Raw genomic sequence first — 17,820 nt, forward strand, 5'->3', positions numbered from 1 at the left:
AATAGCGTACATCATGCGTAACTTAATGGCTGGACAGTTTGTCCACAGACATAGATGAACTCAAGTAAGTTACCAACACTTTAGACTAAAAATATTTCAATACAACATGTTGAGTGCAATACTGGGTACCAATAGCCCACATGTCAATTTCATTTCCTAGCATTCCCCTCCTCCCTTCTCCATCTTACCTCAAGGTGAGAAGAATTCCATCTTCAAGAGCTTGTCCTGGTCAAAGTGACCTCTGTGTCCCCATTTTAGTCTGGCTTTGTAATTTCTGACCATTTCACCCTTCTCCATCACCTCCCCTGCATCTCTGGTAGTATCACCACGTGCCTGTGTGCTAAAAATGCAACCTTCACACTGTAGTTCTGTTTCATGTCTTTAATACATTTTGGAATCAACACTTCATAGCAAACTAAACATTGAATTATATACAAAGTGTAACTGTAATATTTTGTACCTCATTTTATAAATCATTTATACACATTACACATTTGAATAAATCTAGCTTTTCAAGCAACAGACACAAACATTTGTGTATCGCTAAACAGTAAGAAGGTTTAAGTGCAATTATACCCAGAAAACATTTTCTAATCACATAGGATCTCCACATCTTGCCTAGTTACAGAAATAAAAGTCTTTTTAGCATTTAAAATAAATCTCATCAGTGATAGCTGTACAGACAATTTTCTTCGTCTGAAGTTGTTGCTTAAAAAAATCACAGCCGAGGTTATATAAGAGGTTTTATCCAGATTTTTCATTAATGTGGAAATCAGACACAAAAAGGAAGAAAATCAGCACGGTATCAAAAGTCTAGGCATACCAAAAAAGCATTACAGTGAGTTATTATCAAACAAGTTATTTTTTGCTGATTTTCACCATGGAATAATAATTGGAATGTATTTTCTTCAGACAGCACAACTGGAGACTGCAACACAACATTCAAAGTGCTATACTTTAGTCACCAACTAGTTCAATTAACCTTTAAAACTATGGAGGCCCACTATAATTTCGAAGGTTAACATTACAAGTCATGAAACAGGCTTATCTTCTTTGCTCTGCTGCAGGTCCTTAAGCAGTTCAGCTCCTGCTTCGCCAGCTTTTGTGGCAAAGAGAATTGCCCCTTCCTGTAAATTCAGCATCTTTAAGTACCTTGCATAATCTGCATAGACTGCACTGTAAAATTTCTGTGAAATCTTATTAAGGAAAATGCCTTCAAGTACAATCACACACTACTGTGCAAGTCTTTTTAGCATGAATCATCATTTTAGATGCAATTATCATTAGAACAATTCTTAAACCAACACTACAATCATCCAAAAATAACTCTACATTTTTATTTTATGTTACTAAGCAGAATTAGGTAAGGATAAAGCCAAGCTGTGCCATTATTGGAATCAGTAAGAAAGTACTCAATTCACATACAGTAATTGAACCATGTTACTTTACAACGTGCTGTATTTTGGGCAATTGTCCAAACATGTTATTACAGAACCATTTTTATCAGTTCAACAATTGTTAACTGTTTACTACTTTTTATTTTATAGAACCATAGAACTTACAGCACTGAAGACCAATTATACCTGCACCAGATTTTCAACACGAGACACTTAATCCCAATTTCTTGTCTTGTCCCTTATTTGCATTTGCATTCTTCTTTTAAAAATGGTTGATTCCCTAATCAATGATGTTATTGCCTCAATCTGAATAGCCACTTACGTTACAAGATTTCAAGCTAGAATAACTCAAAAAAAACTTTCTTCCTTCAGAAAGTACAATAAAACACTGAAGTCCAGACGGATAAAGTGTGCTGGTTGCATCTCCTTTTTTACTTATCTCAAATGCTTCTTGGTGAGCATGTTGCAAAATAGTTCAAAACTCACTTTTACATAGTAGTACAAGTTCCAATATCTTCCAGATTTAGAGCCGAAACATACTCTGTATGTCACATTGAAACACTGTAAATATCGTTGTCACACTACCATATTTTTCCTTGAGCATTATAATAATCTAGAACAGTAAATTAACATACAGCTTTTCCAACAATATGGTAAAATCATTAATGTTTGCAGAATGAGGGCATTCATGTACTCTAGACTTAAAATAATCTGTAAACCTGCAGAACTGTTGTGTTGCAGAGATCCACACAATTCTAGCAACAGTGAAAAGGAGTGGATGGAATGATGAACAGATGTTAGCAGGCAAGAACACAAACTGACCTCCACTGTCAACGCATGGATATAATTCATCCATTTTGGAAGAAATATTTTCACAATTTGACTCATCTTCCACTACATCTCAAAAAAGACATGGGGAAATGCAGCTTTTAAAGGGTCTTTTGGTCTGAAAGACAGCCAAAGTGCATTGCGACGGACAGGGTGAGGCAAGTATGTGCAAATCATTCTGAGAACTTGGGTCTGAACATCATCTAGATAGATGAGATGAAAGCCAGCAAATAGGGTATTAAATAAAACTAACCTGGCCAGGGGAATCTCTGATCAGAGTACAAGTTATGTGCTGGTAACACAAGCCCCACTTATGACTTGGTGCAAATTGGGCAATTATACTTTGAGACACGTCACAATGATAGCTGGTTTAGAAAATGGCAATGTGCTACAGTAGGGAATGTCTGCCTTGGAAAAGCAGCCAGCATAATCAAGAACCTCATGCATTCTGATCATGTTCTCTTCCATTGGGAAAAAGATACAAAAGTCTGAGGTCACGTACCAACCAATTCAAGGACAGCTTCTTCCCGGTTCCTGTCAGACTTTTGAATGGACCTACCTTACAGTAAGCTGATCTTTCTCTTCACCCTAACTATGACTGTAACACTACACTCTGCACCCTCTCCTTTCCTTCTTTCCAATGTATTCTATGAATGATATGCTTTGTCCGTATACAACATAATAAACAAAACTTTACACTATATAACAATATATGTGATAATAATAAATCAAATCAAAAAAAATTGCACAAGCACAAACCTAAATTCAGAACTGAACAAATTACACTCCACTTGGCATTCAGCAATTTTGTTGCAACACAGTTGGAACATTTGGTGGAAAATGTTCCATTAGTTCCAACATTAAAAAAAATCTGTAAGAACAGAAAAATGTAACAGAGCCAATTTCACAGTCAAAACTTAGCATTTCATGAATGCATGTTCATAGAACTGATGAAAGAGCTTAGATAAACTGATGAAGGTGAACTGATTCTTTTCCCTGTATAGAATCTACGCCACATTTGATACGAATGTGAAGTAGAAAGCTACTCCACTGTGTACTGGACAAAACAAACCTTCTTGTAAAATAAATGTTATGCTCAGTTCACTCATCAAATGGTTGCTCATTTGGTCCACTTATGGATGTATTGAAGGGCACGTGCAAATTGCACAAATATCCAGGTCAGGTTATGCAATCATAAGTAGATCTAGGGCAGCACGAGTCAACTTCTATTAAAGTAAATTGGTTGGGTTGCTTATGGGGCCAAGTGACCTGAATGAATCTAGTCAATGAATTGAAAGATGGATCTACAGCAGACATTAATTTGTAAGACTCATTAATTAAAAATTGGAGAAAATGGAAACACTTCAGTCCTGACAAATGGGTAGATAAAAATGGAAAAAAGGTATATAGTTTCAAATTACTGCGTTTATAAGTTTATAAGGAGCATAAGTTTAAACTAGTGAAAAACAAATTAATGTAAAGATGTTGTGTACAGAGTGATAAGCAGGACAGTTGAAGCAAAAATCTAGGAGTAATTTAGAACAGTTTGACAGTGTGATTGATAGGTGTCTCCTGGTGATTTTCAGTTAGAATGGAATGAATAATCTTTCTCAGCTTGCGACTTTGGTGATAAGGAACATAAAAATAGTCACTTGGTAGTACAGGACTTGAGTATTACTGGAAAAAAGACACTTTGTCAAAGCTTGTAATTTTGCACTCATCAGGACATTCACAAAAACAACAAAATAAAGGAACTGGTTTCAACCTATCTCTCCCCCCTCCCCACTCTCATTCCTTCTCCTCCCTCCCAGAACAATGAGTGGGTCCCCTCCCTTGTCCTCTTTCCATCGCACCAGCCTCTGCATTCAAAGGATCATCCTCCACCATTTGTGCCAAGTCCAGTAAGATACCATCACATCTTCCTCACAGCATTCTGCAGGTACCATTGTCTCCATGACACCTGGCCCATTCCTCCATCACATCCAGCTCCTCACCCCTTTCTGATAGCCCCTTCCCTTAAAATCAGAGGGTGCAACACCTGCCCCTTTATCTCCTTCCTCCTCACCACTTGATGCCCCACTCTTTTCAAGTGAAGCAACATTTTGCTTGCATCTCCTTCAATTTGGTCTATAGTATTCAGTGCTCCCAGTGCAGTCTGTTCTACAAACACAGACTGGATAACAACTTTGCAGAATCAAATATAATGCTTTACAAGCAGGGGTTAGTCGGGTATGGTCTGTGCTTGGCTCATTGTGAACAATGGAAGCAGACATGCTGTTTGATAAGATTAGACAGTTTTTGGGAGGGGCGACCTACATTCCTACTATCACAGTGTCACCGTGATTTATATGCCACATTACTTACTTGTGTAGTAGACAGATTGGGCGGGATTTTACAACCTCGCTCAAGCGAGATCGTAAAGTCAACGGAGATTTACATTCTGTGAACCTCACCCACACCAAGATAGATAGGTTAATAAGGGGATCAGGGGTTATGAGGAAAAGGCAGGAGAATGGGGATGAGAAAAGTATCAGCCATGATTGAATGGCAGAGTGGACTTGATGGGCCGAATGGCCTAATTCTGTTTCTATGTCTTATGATCCTGGGGTGAACGAGGCAGTAAAATTCCGGCCATTGCCCTTTCGGCTTGACGGCAGCATCCTGTTCGTGGTGAATACCACTTGTGTTGCCACTGCGTAGCAGCAACATGAATCAGCTAGCTTTAGCTGTTACTCAAAGTTTTGAGGTATCTTGCCCTTCCAGGGCAGTCAGAGGTATACTGAGCACTTTATAGGGCCAAAAATGACAGCCTTCAGCCCATTCATGAATTTGCTCGAAAAACAGCACGGACTGATCTGATGAAGGCAGCTTTTACCCCACGGGATGTCTTTGATGTGACCTATTTCAATACCAAGCTTGCGTGGGGAACAAATAGCTGAGACATCATTTACAAGACTGCTGATCAGGCCATTCTTCTAGCATGTGGAACTGTAAGAACCCTAACATGTTTATTGAGCAATGAAGGTAGACTTGCAGTAGATCGTAGTGGAGAATCCACATTTCAGTAGAACACAAAACATAATTTTTACACCATTTAAATTAGAAAGGATATTTGTAGTTTCATTTACTTCAATAACCCCATAGTTGAGACAAGCTTCCACGAACAGTGCAGCTCTGTCAAAATACCGCATGCTGAAACATAAAAACAGAGATCTTAACATGTAATTACTTTACAAACAAAAATAACACTGAAATATCAGAAAAGTGTGGAGAATTAGAATTTAAAATTCAGTTTTAGAAAATCAAATTCAAAACATCTGGCTGCTGCTCTTCAATGTGCAGAACTTTCTCTCTCTCTTGAAATCTACTTTAATTTATGAGCTCATTCAGGAGTGTTCTTTGACAATCATGTGCGTGCGTGCGTGCATGCACAAGTTGCCTGGCTCCCACTGCTTGCTTTTGTGGCATGGCGTATCTAATAGCACTGTCCTCCAGGCCCACTTGACACACTTTCTTCTCACCATTAGTCGCCTTGCTGTTGCTTTCGATTCGAAGCTAATTCCCTGCCCTCCAAGTGCGAAGCACAACTCGAATTCTGCTAATGCATCAAGAAAAACTTCCACTGGAGATACAGAGAGAAGCACTCTTGATCATGGCCATAAGCTGCGTTAGATTCACCAGTTTCAGTTGTCATTTTTGGATTATGTTCCAAAAGCAAAACACAACAAGCAGTGCAACTAGAATCTTAGCATTCTGTAGGTTACTCACCAGATCACAGAACTAAATTATTCAGCAGTACATTTAATTAACTTATTAAATTCCATAATTTAGTTACTTTTAATTATTAAAATGTTTGTTGCATGTAATAATAGAATCAATAGTGACACAGCATTGAAGATGGTTATTTGGTTCAACATGTCAGAACCAAATCTTAGAAAGAGCTATTTAGTCAGTTCCAGTTTTCTGTTCTTTCCCTGTAACACACAAAATATTTCCTTTTCAATATTTATCCAAAGGTGTTTTATAACTATATTAAGGGCAGGAGGATGACTAGGGAAAGAGCAGAGTGCATTAGGGACCAACATGGCAATTTGTGTGTGCAGCCGAAAGATGTAGGTAAGATTTTAAATGAGTGTTTTGCATCTGTGTTCACTACAAAGAATGACGTAGTTGATGCTGCATTTAACCAACAAGAGAGTCTGGGTATGCTGGGGCAGGTTTCCTTGGAACAGAGAAAGCTACGCAGGGAGGGGGTCTAATCCCATTGATCAGCACTTGGCCTGTAGCCTTTAACGTTAGGACATGGCAAGAGCTCATTCTGGCACTTTTTAAAGAATGTGACACAACGCAACCTGGCAGCGCATTCCAGACTGTCACCACCCTCTGGGCAAAAAAGCTTTTCCTCAAATCCCTCTTAAATCTCCTGCTCCTCACCTTGAATCTACGTCCACTCATGACTGACCTTTCAACCAAGAGGAACAGCTGCTCCCTATCCACTGTGTCATAACCTTGTACACCTCAATCAGGTCACCCCTCAGTCTTTTTTGCTCCAACGAAAACAACCCAAGCTTACCCAGCCTCTCTTCATAACTTAAATGTTCCATCCCAGGCAGCAGCCTGGTGAATCTCCTCTGCACTCCCTCCAGTGCAATCACATCCTTCCTATAACGTATCAACTAGAGCTGCACACAGTACTCTACCTGTGGCCTCACCAAATTACTATAAAACTCCAACATGACTTCTTGCTTTTGTAATCTATGCCTTGACTGATAAAGGCAAATGTCCCACATGCCATTCCACCGTCAGAAATCTGTGGACAAACGTACCAAGGTCCCTTTGTTCCATAGAACCTCCTAGTGTCCTAGTATTCATTGAGTACTTCCTTGTCAAATTACTTCTTCCAAAGTGTATCACATCACATTTTTCAGGGTTAAATTCCATCTGTCACTTAACTGCCCATTTGATCATTCTATCTACATGTTCTTGTAGCCCAAGGCATTCTGGCTCACTGTAAACCAATCAGTCAACTTTTGTGTCATCCACATTACTAATCCTAACCTCCACAAAGTCATCTATGTTGTTTATATAAATGATAAATTATAGGGGACCTAACACAGATCCCTGTGGTATGCCACTGGACACTGGCTTTCAGTCACTAAAGCAGCCTTCTGTCATCACAATCTGTCTCCTACAACGCAGCCAATTTTGAACTGATCAGGTGGATAGGAAGGAACTTTTCCCCTTAGCAGATGAAGGTCAGCAACCAGGAGGCATAGTTTGAAGGTAAGTGGCAGGAGGTTTATCGGAGATGTGAGGGTAGTGGGAATCTGAAACTGACTGCCTGAAAGGGTGGTAGAGGCGGGAACCTGAACAACATGTAAGTAGTATTTAGATGAGCACTTCAAACGCGATAACATACAAGACAACTGGCCTAGTGCTGAAAAATGGGATTAGAATAGATAGGATATTTTGGCCCTGGAGGGAGTGCAGAGGAGGTTTACTAGGCTGATACCGGAGTTGAGGGGGTTGAGCTATGAGGAGAGGCTGAATAAACTAGGCTTGTACTCGCTAGAGTTTAGAAGAATGAGGGGAGATCTCATTGAGACGTATAAGATGATGAATGGGATGGATAGGATAGAGGTGGAGAGACTCTTCCCGCTCAAAAAAGACAGTAGGACTAGGGGGCACAGCCTCAAGATAAAGGGGAGGCGGTTTAGAACAGAGTTGAGGAGGAACTTCTTCACTCAAAGGGTGGTGAATCTCTGGAATTCTCTGCCCGTTGAAGTGGTGGAGGCTGCCTCGCTAAATATTTTTAAGAAGCGGGTTGATGGGTTTTTGATAAGAGAGGGGATTAAGGGTTATGGGGAGAGGGCGGGAAAGTGGAACTGAGCCACAACAGATCAGCCATGATCTTATTGAATGGCGGGGCAGGCTCGAAGGGCTAGATGGCCTACTCCTGCTCCTATTTCTTATGTTCTTTCTTATGTTCTTAGGTGCTTGATGGCCAGCACAGACACAGTGGGCCAAAGGGCTTCTTTCCGTGCTATAAAACTCTGACTCTATTTATTCAATTCCCTTTTGAAAGTTATTACTGAACCTTCTTCCGCCACCTTTCGTGCGGTACATTCCAGTTATAACAATTCATTGTATAAAAAACATATTTCAGTATTTCACTTTAGGTGAAATTTTTCCAATTATTCTAAATCTGTGCCCTCTGATTACTAACACATTTGCCACTGGAGACAGGTTTGTCTTTTTACTTTATTAAAACACTTCAGCTCTTCGTATAACTCTATCAAACCTCTTCTTAAGCTTCTCTGCTACAAGAAAATTATAGTGTTCATTATATTAAAAAAACCCAAAAGCAAATATGAATTGAAAGCTTCTATACAGTAACTATTATATTTTCTGAATTTATAGCCACAATTCTGTTTCTAAACGCCTAACCATCTTGTCCACAACTTTTTCACAGAGGGTAGTGAGTGTCTGGAACAAGCTGCCAGAGGTAGTAGTGGAGGCGGGTATAATTTTGTCTTTTAAAAAGCATTTAGACAGTTACATGGGTAAAAATGGGTATAGAGGGATATGGGCCATGTGTGGGCAATTGGGATTAGCTTAGGGGTTTAAAAAAAGGGCGCATGGACAAGTTGGGCTGAAGGGCCTGTTTCCATGCTGTAAATCTCTATGACTCAATGACAACTGATATTCTCAGATCATAGAATCCCCACAGTGCAGAAGGAGGCCATTCAGCTCATCGAGTCTGCACCGACCACAATCCCACTTAGGCCCTATCCCGTAAACCCAGATATTTACCCCCTAATCCTCAAACCTATGCATCCCAGGACACCAAGGGGCAATTTAGCATGGCCAGTGCACCTAACCTGCGCATCTTTGGAGTGTGGGAGGAAGCCGGAGCACCAGAGGAAACCCACACAGATACACGGAGAATATGTAAACTCCATATGCCAGGAACCTGGGTCCTTGGAGTTATGAGGCAGCAGTACTAACTACTGTGCCACCGTGAGGCCCTATAATCTAGAATTCATCTAAATAATCTAGAATTCTACATAAATACATACATTTACACAAGCGCACACACACACACACACACACACACACACACACACACACACATTGTGACAGAAGACAATTCTTACCTGTGTAGCATTTCTGCAACTTTGCTAAAGCAGCCCAATGAAAGGAGCACTAGGATAGCCTTGGACTTCTGGTTTACCTGAGATGAACAAAGATGATCTACCCAGCGTTTCAGTACTTCTGCACACTCTTCTGTGTTTAAACGCACCTTTAAAAATAATTAAAACATAAATTTTTTTTATATATGCCCATCTGATTAATATAATCTAGACCACATTACATTCAACAATATTCAACATTCCAAGGTGCTTCATGGATGCATCATAAAACAAAATTTCACACTGAGCCATATACCTGAGGAGATACTAGGGCAAGATGCCCCACTGGCTAGAAGGCTAGTGTGTGCTTCAGAATAACACCAACATTACGGAGTTCAATTGTTGTTCTGGCTATGGTTGACTTGGGCCTGCCTCCCTCCCTTCCTCAGCAGGTCAGGCAGCATCTTTGGAAAAAGAAACAGACCTGAAACATTAACTTGGTTTCTCTCTGCTAAGTTTTCCTAACATTTTCTCTTTGTTTCTAGTACAGACTGTCAGTGACACTTGGCTGACCAACATAGAGCATTGAGAATTATTAATAGAACGATTTAAAGTAAAAATATACAACAATATTCTGTGGCGGCCATTTAGCTTAGTTAGCTACACAGCTAGCGTATAGTTCAGAATAATGGCAACAGTGTGGGTTTATTTCCTTTTGGGTTGAAGTAGACTTGCTGCTTGCCTCCTCGTTCTACCCCTTTGAGTGAAAGGCAATGGTAAATCGCTACTGACAAAAAAGACTGCCAAGCATCACAGCTCAGAATGAAGTATCAGCAGAACATACGCCAAGGACTTGCCTTTGGACAGCCCACTCAAGGAATGGAATCATAGCTACAAAATGAACACTTCTAATATGAGAACATGAAACAAAAAAAGGGAAGACACAGTTGTGTCAGCATGTGAAAGAGAAAATAGTGCAGAAGATTTGTGCATGAACGAAAAGTGGACATCAAGTGAGGATGGGGAATGGACATGAGAGCAAGGACAAGAACCTTTATGTTAACTTGAGCACAGGGAACCACAAGAGCTTGTGGGTGATAGAAGTGCAGGAATTCATACAAGCGAGGATTCAGTTGTGGAATTTTGGATAAGTTAAAGCTAGACAAGGATTGGGGTTGGTTCACTGAAGAGAACATGCAAGCAAAGGCAAGCTTTGTGGTGTTCTGAATGCATAGTCTAGGGTTTGGCAGAGAGGTTAATGTGGAGGTAGGTACCATTGCTGAGGTGGAAGAAAGCAGACTTAATCGAAGAGCAGATGTGAGGAAGGAAGTTGAACTCAAGGTTCAGCAGAATGCCAAGGATCTGCAACTTGTGACTCAGCTCGAGGTGCTAGCTGGGGAGATAGGCGAAGTCAAGATCAAGGCATCCAGGCATTGGAAAGAACCAAAAAATACAGGATGGAATTTTCCCATTTTTTGAGCAGAGTGTTACAGCAGGAGACAGGATCAGCATTGACACCTCCAGCCCCAACTACAGCTTTCTCCGTCATATCATTCAGTTCATAGTGGAAAATAAAGTGATGGGGCAGGTTTAACAACGTAGCACTGGCAATGCCTGCCCCGCCAGCAACGTAGCTTTATTAAAAATCAATGTACCCTGTAGAAAGGGAGACCTGATGCAAAAAAGTCAAAACTGAAGGCAACCCTAAAACCGTAGCCCCGCCTGCAACATCCTACGCTCAGAATCCACCCCAACCCAGTTCCCACGCCCGCGCAGAACCTACCCCCATTCAGAACTGGTTCTTCTAAATCTTAAATTGGAAAAGCAGTATAACAAATTCCTTCAGTTTGAAGAGGAGGTAGGACTAACAGAACAGCGCATCATTAGTATAGAAGGGCAAAATGAAACATTTTGGTAGGAAGAACAAGGAGGAGAACATAAAACAAAGGATCCAATTTTAAAAGGGCTGGAGTAACAGAGGGATCTAAAGTTATATGTGTATAGCTCAATGAAGGCATTAGGATCAATTATACAGCAGTTAGTAAGGCATACAGTAATCTGGCATTTATAAACAGAGGCATAAAGTACAAAAGCAAGGAAATTATGGTGAAACTTTATAAAACACTGGTTTGGCCTCAACTGGAATACTGTGTCCAATCTGGCCACCATGCTTTAGGAAAGATATAAAGGCATCTGAGTACAGAAAAAAGTTACAAATATAACTTCAGGAATGAGGGACTTTAGTTACATGGCGAGATAAGTGAAGCTGGGGCTGTTCTCCTCTGAGAAGTGTGATGATACTATGCCTTTAAGAAATGTATTTAGGTTATTTTTCTTGGGCTGAATCTGTTTTAGCAATTTGATTTATTATTGCTGCTGTTTTGACTGCATCCAGCAGCCCTGTTGTTACTGCAGCAGCATAATTAATGTTAATTGCTACAATGTTTGTATTAACTTGGACTAATGCAGGGTTGTTACTTTAGTGTTTTCCCTTGCAGTTTTGCAGAGTTGGAGTTAATTAAGTTGACTGACAAGTAAGATCATTGACCGAGTGGAACTAGGCTTAGTCAGCAAAATCAAGTGAATTGCTGCTTGGAAGCTGCAGGGAAAAGTAGCCCTCTCTCTTTCTCTGAAGTCTGAAGACCGGAATCTGCAGAGACTAGGTTTATTTCTCTGAGATTGTGCTGGTTGAGGATCTATCCTTCTCCAAAAATTACTGTATGGCAGTCAGAAAACAGGTGCCTCTCAGTGTCTGTCCAGAGGGATTAAAAGGCTGGACACATAGCACTCATGTGAGCATTTCTGTTTTATTCTGATTCTGAACAGGGATTTATATCTATGAGGATAGTGCTTACATTAGAACTACAGAGATGGATAGCTGTTAAGTATTATACTCTATCATGTTCAACTACTTAAATTGGTAGAAGTTATGTTAATTCTGTTTTTATATTCTAACCAGGTCATAAATAAAGTTTGTATCGATAAAAGCTTCCTAGTGGGTCACTTGGATCATACCTGCAGCAAACCACTCATCACAATGCCAGAATCAAAAAAGATGAGGTCTAGGCTAACTTCCTAAGATACCTTGTAGTTTCTGATCTGCTCCCTAACAGAAGTGCAGGTTGAGGGGGGATTTGATGGAGGTGTTCATAGTCATGCAGTATCTGGATAGTGAGACATAAGTGGAGGATCAAGGACCAGAGGCAGAACAGCCAAAAGCAATGTGAGGAAAAATTTAGTTATGCAGCCAGTAGTTAGGAAGGGTTGAATAGCCTCTTTCAGTACTGTAACCATGCTAAGATACTATGTGAAAGATAACCCATGTTTTAAGATAAGGACCACCAAGGAAAAGCATAAATATTATGAAGAGGAGGGCATCAAGGATGGGCTCTTTTTCCAATTAGTGGGAAACAACAGGCATTCAAGCAATGCAGTGTCTACATATGAATGCAACCAAGCAACAACAGTATTATGGGGGTGGAATATAGAGGAGAGAAGGTGAAGTGATGATCAATTATGTTGAAGGTAGTAGAAAAATCAAGGTTGAGATACGGATTATGAACCACCTACCTTTGCAAGCCAAGCGGCTCGATTCCACTCTCCGTAAGTCTGTAAATATCGACAGGCATCCTCAGCTTTATCTATCAGACAAAGCAGCTGGACTCCTTCTGCAAGGATTACATAAAGTAGAAATACTCAAGGCACTGTAAACACCAATTCAGGTATGCAGCATGCCTACATCAGTAACTGTTCACAAATATGAACAAAAAGATTTTCTCACTCTTACATTTTAAAGAAATCTAATACTTAGGTATGGAGGTGAAGCATGATTCAAATGTTTTCAGCAAAAAGAAATGAAGAATTTGCCAAGAGCATTCAGGACCCCTCCACATTCACTGCAATGACGGTCAATATTAGTATGAAATATGCTTGACCCCTGTAGACCTCTTAAATATTAAAGAATTTTTTTATCCAGCTGTGTTTGATGCTGAGTTTACCTGGAGGCTTCTTATTGACACAAGGGCTCTAGGAAGCATCCCATATTGTCTGGACCCAATAGGCCTATGTACTAATCTATGCATTATAGAAAGGGTGTTATAGCCATTGAGAACACACAGCCTAGATACACCAGAATGTCAGAGATGGAAAAGCAATAATAAATCCAGAAAATGCTGGAAATACTCAGCAGGTCAGGTATCTGTGGAGAGAAAAGGAGTTAATATTTCAGATTGATGAGCTTTCATCAGAACCAGGAAAAAACAGAGACGGGGGAGGGGGAAGGATAGGAAAAATAACAAAAGAGAAGCCGTGTGATGGAGTGGAAAGCAAGAAAGATTAAATTATAGAAGGATGTTGATAGTGCAAGACCAAAGGAAATGGCAATGGGACAAGTAAAGAAACAAAAAGGTGTGCCTGGGGAGGTGTGAATAGCAGAATAATGAAAAGACACAACGCGAAAGCAAAGAGAAAAAAAAGAGTAAAACCAAAAACCAACAAAGAAAACAGAAACAAAATAGGAACAGTGGTCATGATCTGAAATTGTTCACCTCAACATTAGCCCAAGAGGGTTGTGAAATGCCTAGTCAAAAAGTGAGGTGTTTTCCTTTGAGCTTATATTGAGCTGCACTGGAAACCTCCGGGGGCGGGGGGGGCCGGAACAAAGTGGATTAAAATGACAGGCCTTTATAAACTTAGGATCACACTTGTGGAGATGAATTGAGGTGTTCCACAAAGTGGTCACCCAATCGTATGTGGCCATCCCAATGTAGAGAAGACTGCATTGTGAGCAGTGAATAGATGTATTAAATTGAAAGGAGTGTAAGTAAATTGATGTTTCACCTTGAAAGAATATTTGGGGCCTTGGTCAGTAAGAAGGAGATAAAAGATAACAAACACTGCATTGAGAAGAGTAGGAGTGACTGAGGAGTGCATCAGGTGTTGTGGAGGGAATGATCTGTTTGGTATTGGCATTGTGCTGGAAGTAAATAGCAGGGGGTGATCCACTGAATATGAAGATTGGTAGGGTGGGAGGGAAGAATAGGAGAAACCCAATTATGTATGCTCAATGCAGCCATTCAGTCCACAAGCCTTATTCCAAGCTTCAGGTCACCTGGCACTTTAATTCTCCATCCTGTTTGCATTCTGACCTTGCTGTCCTAGGGTGTTCTAATGAAGCATAAAGAACAGCATTCATTTTACACCTTCTGAGCTCAATGCATTTAACATTTTCAGAGTGGAACTTCTGACCCATTTTGTTTCCTTTCTCTTTGCTGGTTTTGGTTTTCTCTATCGTTTGTCTCTTTTTGTTTTGCACGACAGCTGTTCATGATTTTACCATTCACACCTCCTCCAGATATATCTTTTGTTTCTTTACTTGTCCCATTACAACTCCTTTTGGAGTTGCACCATCAACACTTTAGTCATTCCATCTTGCCTCCTTTCTATCCTATCACAGATTTTCCCTTTTGCATTTTTCCAACCCTCCCCACTTTCTCTCACTTTAAACCAAAAGTATTAACTGTTTCTGTTTTCGTTGGTGCTGCCAGACTTGCTGAGTATTTTCAGCGTTTCCTGTTGTTATTTTAGATTTCCAGCATCCAGTTTTGCTTCTGTGCTGGCAAGAGATACTAAGATATTTAGACTATTTTCACAGGATATGACTGTATATTCTTATACATTAATAGCCAATGTTCAAAGAAATGAAATACCTGATGATGTCTTCAAATTATACAAGGTTATTAAATGGGTTTTGCTCTTGAATTTTAGGCGCCACTGACTGATAATTAGTAGGAAATATGGTGAGTAGCCAATAGAGGTGTGGCATGGGGAGTGGGGGGGATGTTGGTGGAGGGAGATAGGGATGATAGGAGTGCAGTGAAGGATGAAACTAGGGTGCCGTATTAGATCAGTACATTTCCCTTGCACATCCTGACTTTAGGTACAACCTGGCTTGACTACTGGAATAAAAATCTCCTTTCTGCTAGCCACAAAAACTGTAGCACTTTTTTTTAAACATTATTTTAATTCAAGTGTTTAATACATTAGAATGCAAATCATAGAATCCCTAAAGTGTAGAGGGAGGCCATTCAGCCCATTGAGCCTGCACTGACAACAATCCCACCCAGGCCCTATCCCCATAACCCCACATACTTAACCTGCTAGTCCCACAGACACCAAGGGGCAATTTAGCACGTCCAGTCAACCTAACCTGCACATCTTTGGATTGTGGGAGGAAAGTGGAGCACCCGGAGGAAACCCACACAAGCACGGGGAGAATGTGCAATCTCCATACAGACAGACAGGCATGTAAGGCCGGGATCGAACTCAGGTCCTTGGTGCTTTGAGGCAGCAGTGCTAACCACTGTGCCACTGTGTAGAACTTTGTTTTCACGAGTGCTACTGCATGTAGGCATTATGACAATTGCAGCTCAAAAACAAACCACATACATAAGTTATATTCTAATTTAGGAGCTATGTTTCTTTGAACTACTTCTGAGAGGAGGGAGGTCTTTGGCTAAATCAAAACTTTACTTTCTTGAAATAGCAAAATATCAAATGTGCTCAATTCAAATACATCCTGTTATTACATCCTTCCACACTCAGAAGCACCCCAAAACCACAAAGTGTCCAGCCTAATAATTTCCATACATTAAAAAATTTGAGTGCTTCTAACTTCCTTTCCATGTCCTACTACACTTTTTATACCTTTTATGATTATCTGAAGTATTATTATTTTAACATCAGATACATTCTTTAAACTTACGGGTTGATTTACTCCGTTTATCCACAGAATTGTATTCATTCATGCATTCCCTCTTCACCTTATGGGCAATGTCTTTTGTTTTGTACTCCAGAGTGCTCACATTTGAAGATATCCCACTATTGATCTGTCAACCTTTTTGTGCACTTTTCTGCCAGAATTTGAGCCAGATCTCTGGATATCTCACTTCAGTTTTCCTTTTAAGAGCGTAGAACACTGCAGCACAAACAGGCCCTTTGGCCCACAAGTTGTGCCGATTATACCTACCAGGCCTATCTATAACCCTCAATCCCATTAAATCCCATGTACTCATCCAGAAGTCTCTTAAAAGACCCCAACGAGTTCACCTCCACCGACAGCAGCCAATCTACTCATTCATCACCCTCAGTGAAAAACTTACCCCTGACATCTCCTCTGTACCTACTCCCCAGCACCTTAAACCTGTGTCCTCTCGTAGCGACGATTTCAGCCCTGGGAAATAGCCTCTGAGAATCCACCCTATCTAAACCTCTCAACATCTTATAAACCTCTATCAGGTCACCTCTCATCCTTCATCTCTCCAGGGAGAAAAGACTCCCTAAACCTATCCTCATAAGGCATGCCACCCAATCCAGGCAACATCCTTGTAAATCTCCTCTTCACCCTTTCAATAGCTTCCACATCCTTCTTGTAGTGAGGCGACCAAAACTGCGCACAGTACTCCGAGTGGGGTCTGACAAGGGTCTTTTCCATCCCAGCGTCTATCTTTGACTCTCCATTACCCTTTTTCACTTTAACATTAAATCTTAACTGAGTACAAACCAAAAACTAAAGGTGGGGGGGGGAAGCGGTTGTGGAGGGGCTTTTAAATGTGAAAGGTAATACAGCAGTGTCCTTTAGTCTTGAGAACAAAAGCAAAAACCCACGAGTGAAGGCCTGAAAATTGCAACAGATGACAAACAGATTATGAGGCTCTGCTGGATTCACCAGGTTGGTTTTTATCTGCTGCTTGATGGAGAATGGCACAGGTGGGAATAAAACATCAGAACATGATGACAACTCATTTTTAAAGGACAGATGCCTGGCTTATGATGTGTAAAACAAAATTTGATCATTTTTGTGGCGGTAACTTGAAATGATAATTCTAACACCAAGGATTTAAAGGATTTTTTTGTCGGCTGTCAATTTCATTTGCAATTTTAAATTGTAAAAGCTGAATCAAATTATCTGTCGAAAAGTGGAAGTGGAGAATGTTCTGATCACCTACCAATAAAAATTCATTGGTTGAGGTTTTATTATTCAGTTCAGATTGAATAGCCTACAAAATATGACAGGCAGGCAGCTTGACAAGTTGTCTGTGAAAATATTTAAATATTTTCAATACCATGTCGATATCAAATACAAGGAGTTTTTTGGTATGCTGCAGATCTTCTAGAATTGCCAGCTATTAGCCATTTTTGAAGTTTCAATTCTTTCCTACCTTGGAATTTCATCAGCTGTCATGCTGGTTAGCTGACCAGGAAACTCATTCTCTAGAGCTATTTAACATACTGGGCAAGATCTTCCCATAATTTATCAGTGTCAGTTTCAGTGGGGAAACCAGCATGCAGCTCTTCAGCTGCACAGTCCGGTGCTCTCTCCACATTCGCTGGCATGCTGCGCAGAAAGAATCTGGGAGCACGGTTTACTCCGACGCTTTGGCCTGACAAAGCTGGCAATGCCG

The 17,820-nt window shown here is 40.4% G+C and overlaps 1 protein-coding gene across 1 annotated transcript in view; it reads right to left on the reverse strand.

Annotated features, from left to right (window-relative positions):
- Positions 1–366: 366 nt before the first annotated feature.
- wdr11 (WD repeat domain 11) overlaps positions 367–17,820 on the reverse strand; it is a 117,387-nt gene continuing 99,933 nt past the window's right edge. The window contains exons 26-29 of the mRNA XM_080205739.1: positions 12,929–13,026; positions 9,383–9,528; positions 5,337–5,417; positions 367–1,188 (exon numbers count right to left, since the gene is read on the reverse strand). Coding sequence (XP_080061865.1) covers positions 1,032–1,188; positions 5,337–5,417; positions 9,383–9,528; positions 12,929–13,026 — 482 coding nt within the window. The 3' untranslated portion in view covers positions 367–1,031. The remainder of the gene's footprint in view (positions 1,189–5,336; positions 5,418–9,382; positions 9,529–12,928; positions 13,027–17,820) is intronic.

This window comes from Carcharhinus amblyrhynchos, chromosome 17, assembly GCF_965287045.1.
Source record: "Carcharhinus amblyrhynchos chromosome 17, sCarAmb.v2.hapA, whole genome shotgun sequence".
Lineage (NCBI taxonomy): Eukaryota > Metazoa > Chordata > Chondrichthyes > Carcharhiniformes > Carcharhinidae > Carcharhinus > Carcharhinus amblyrhynchos.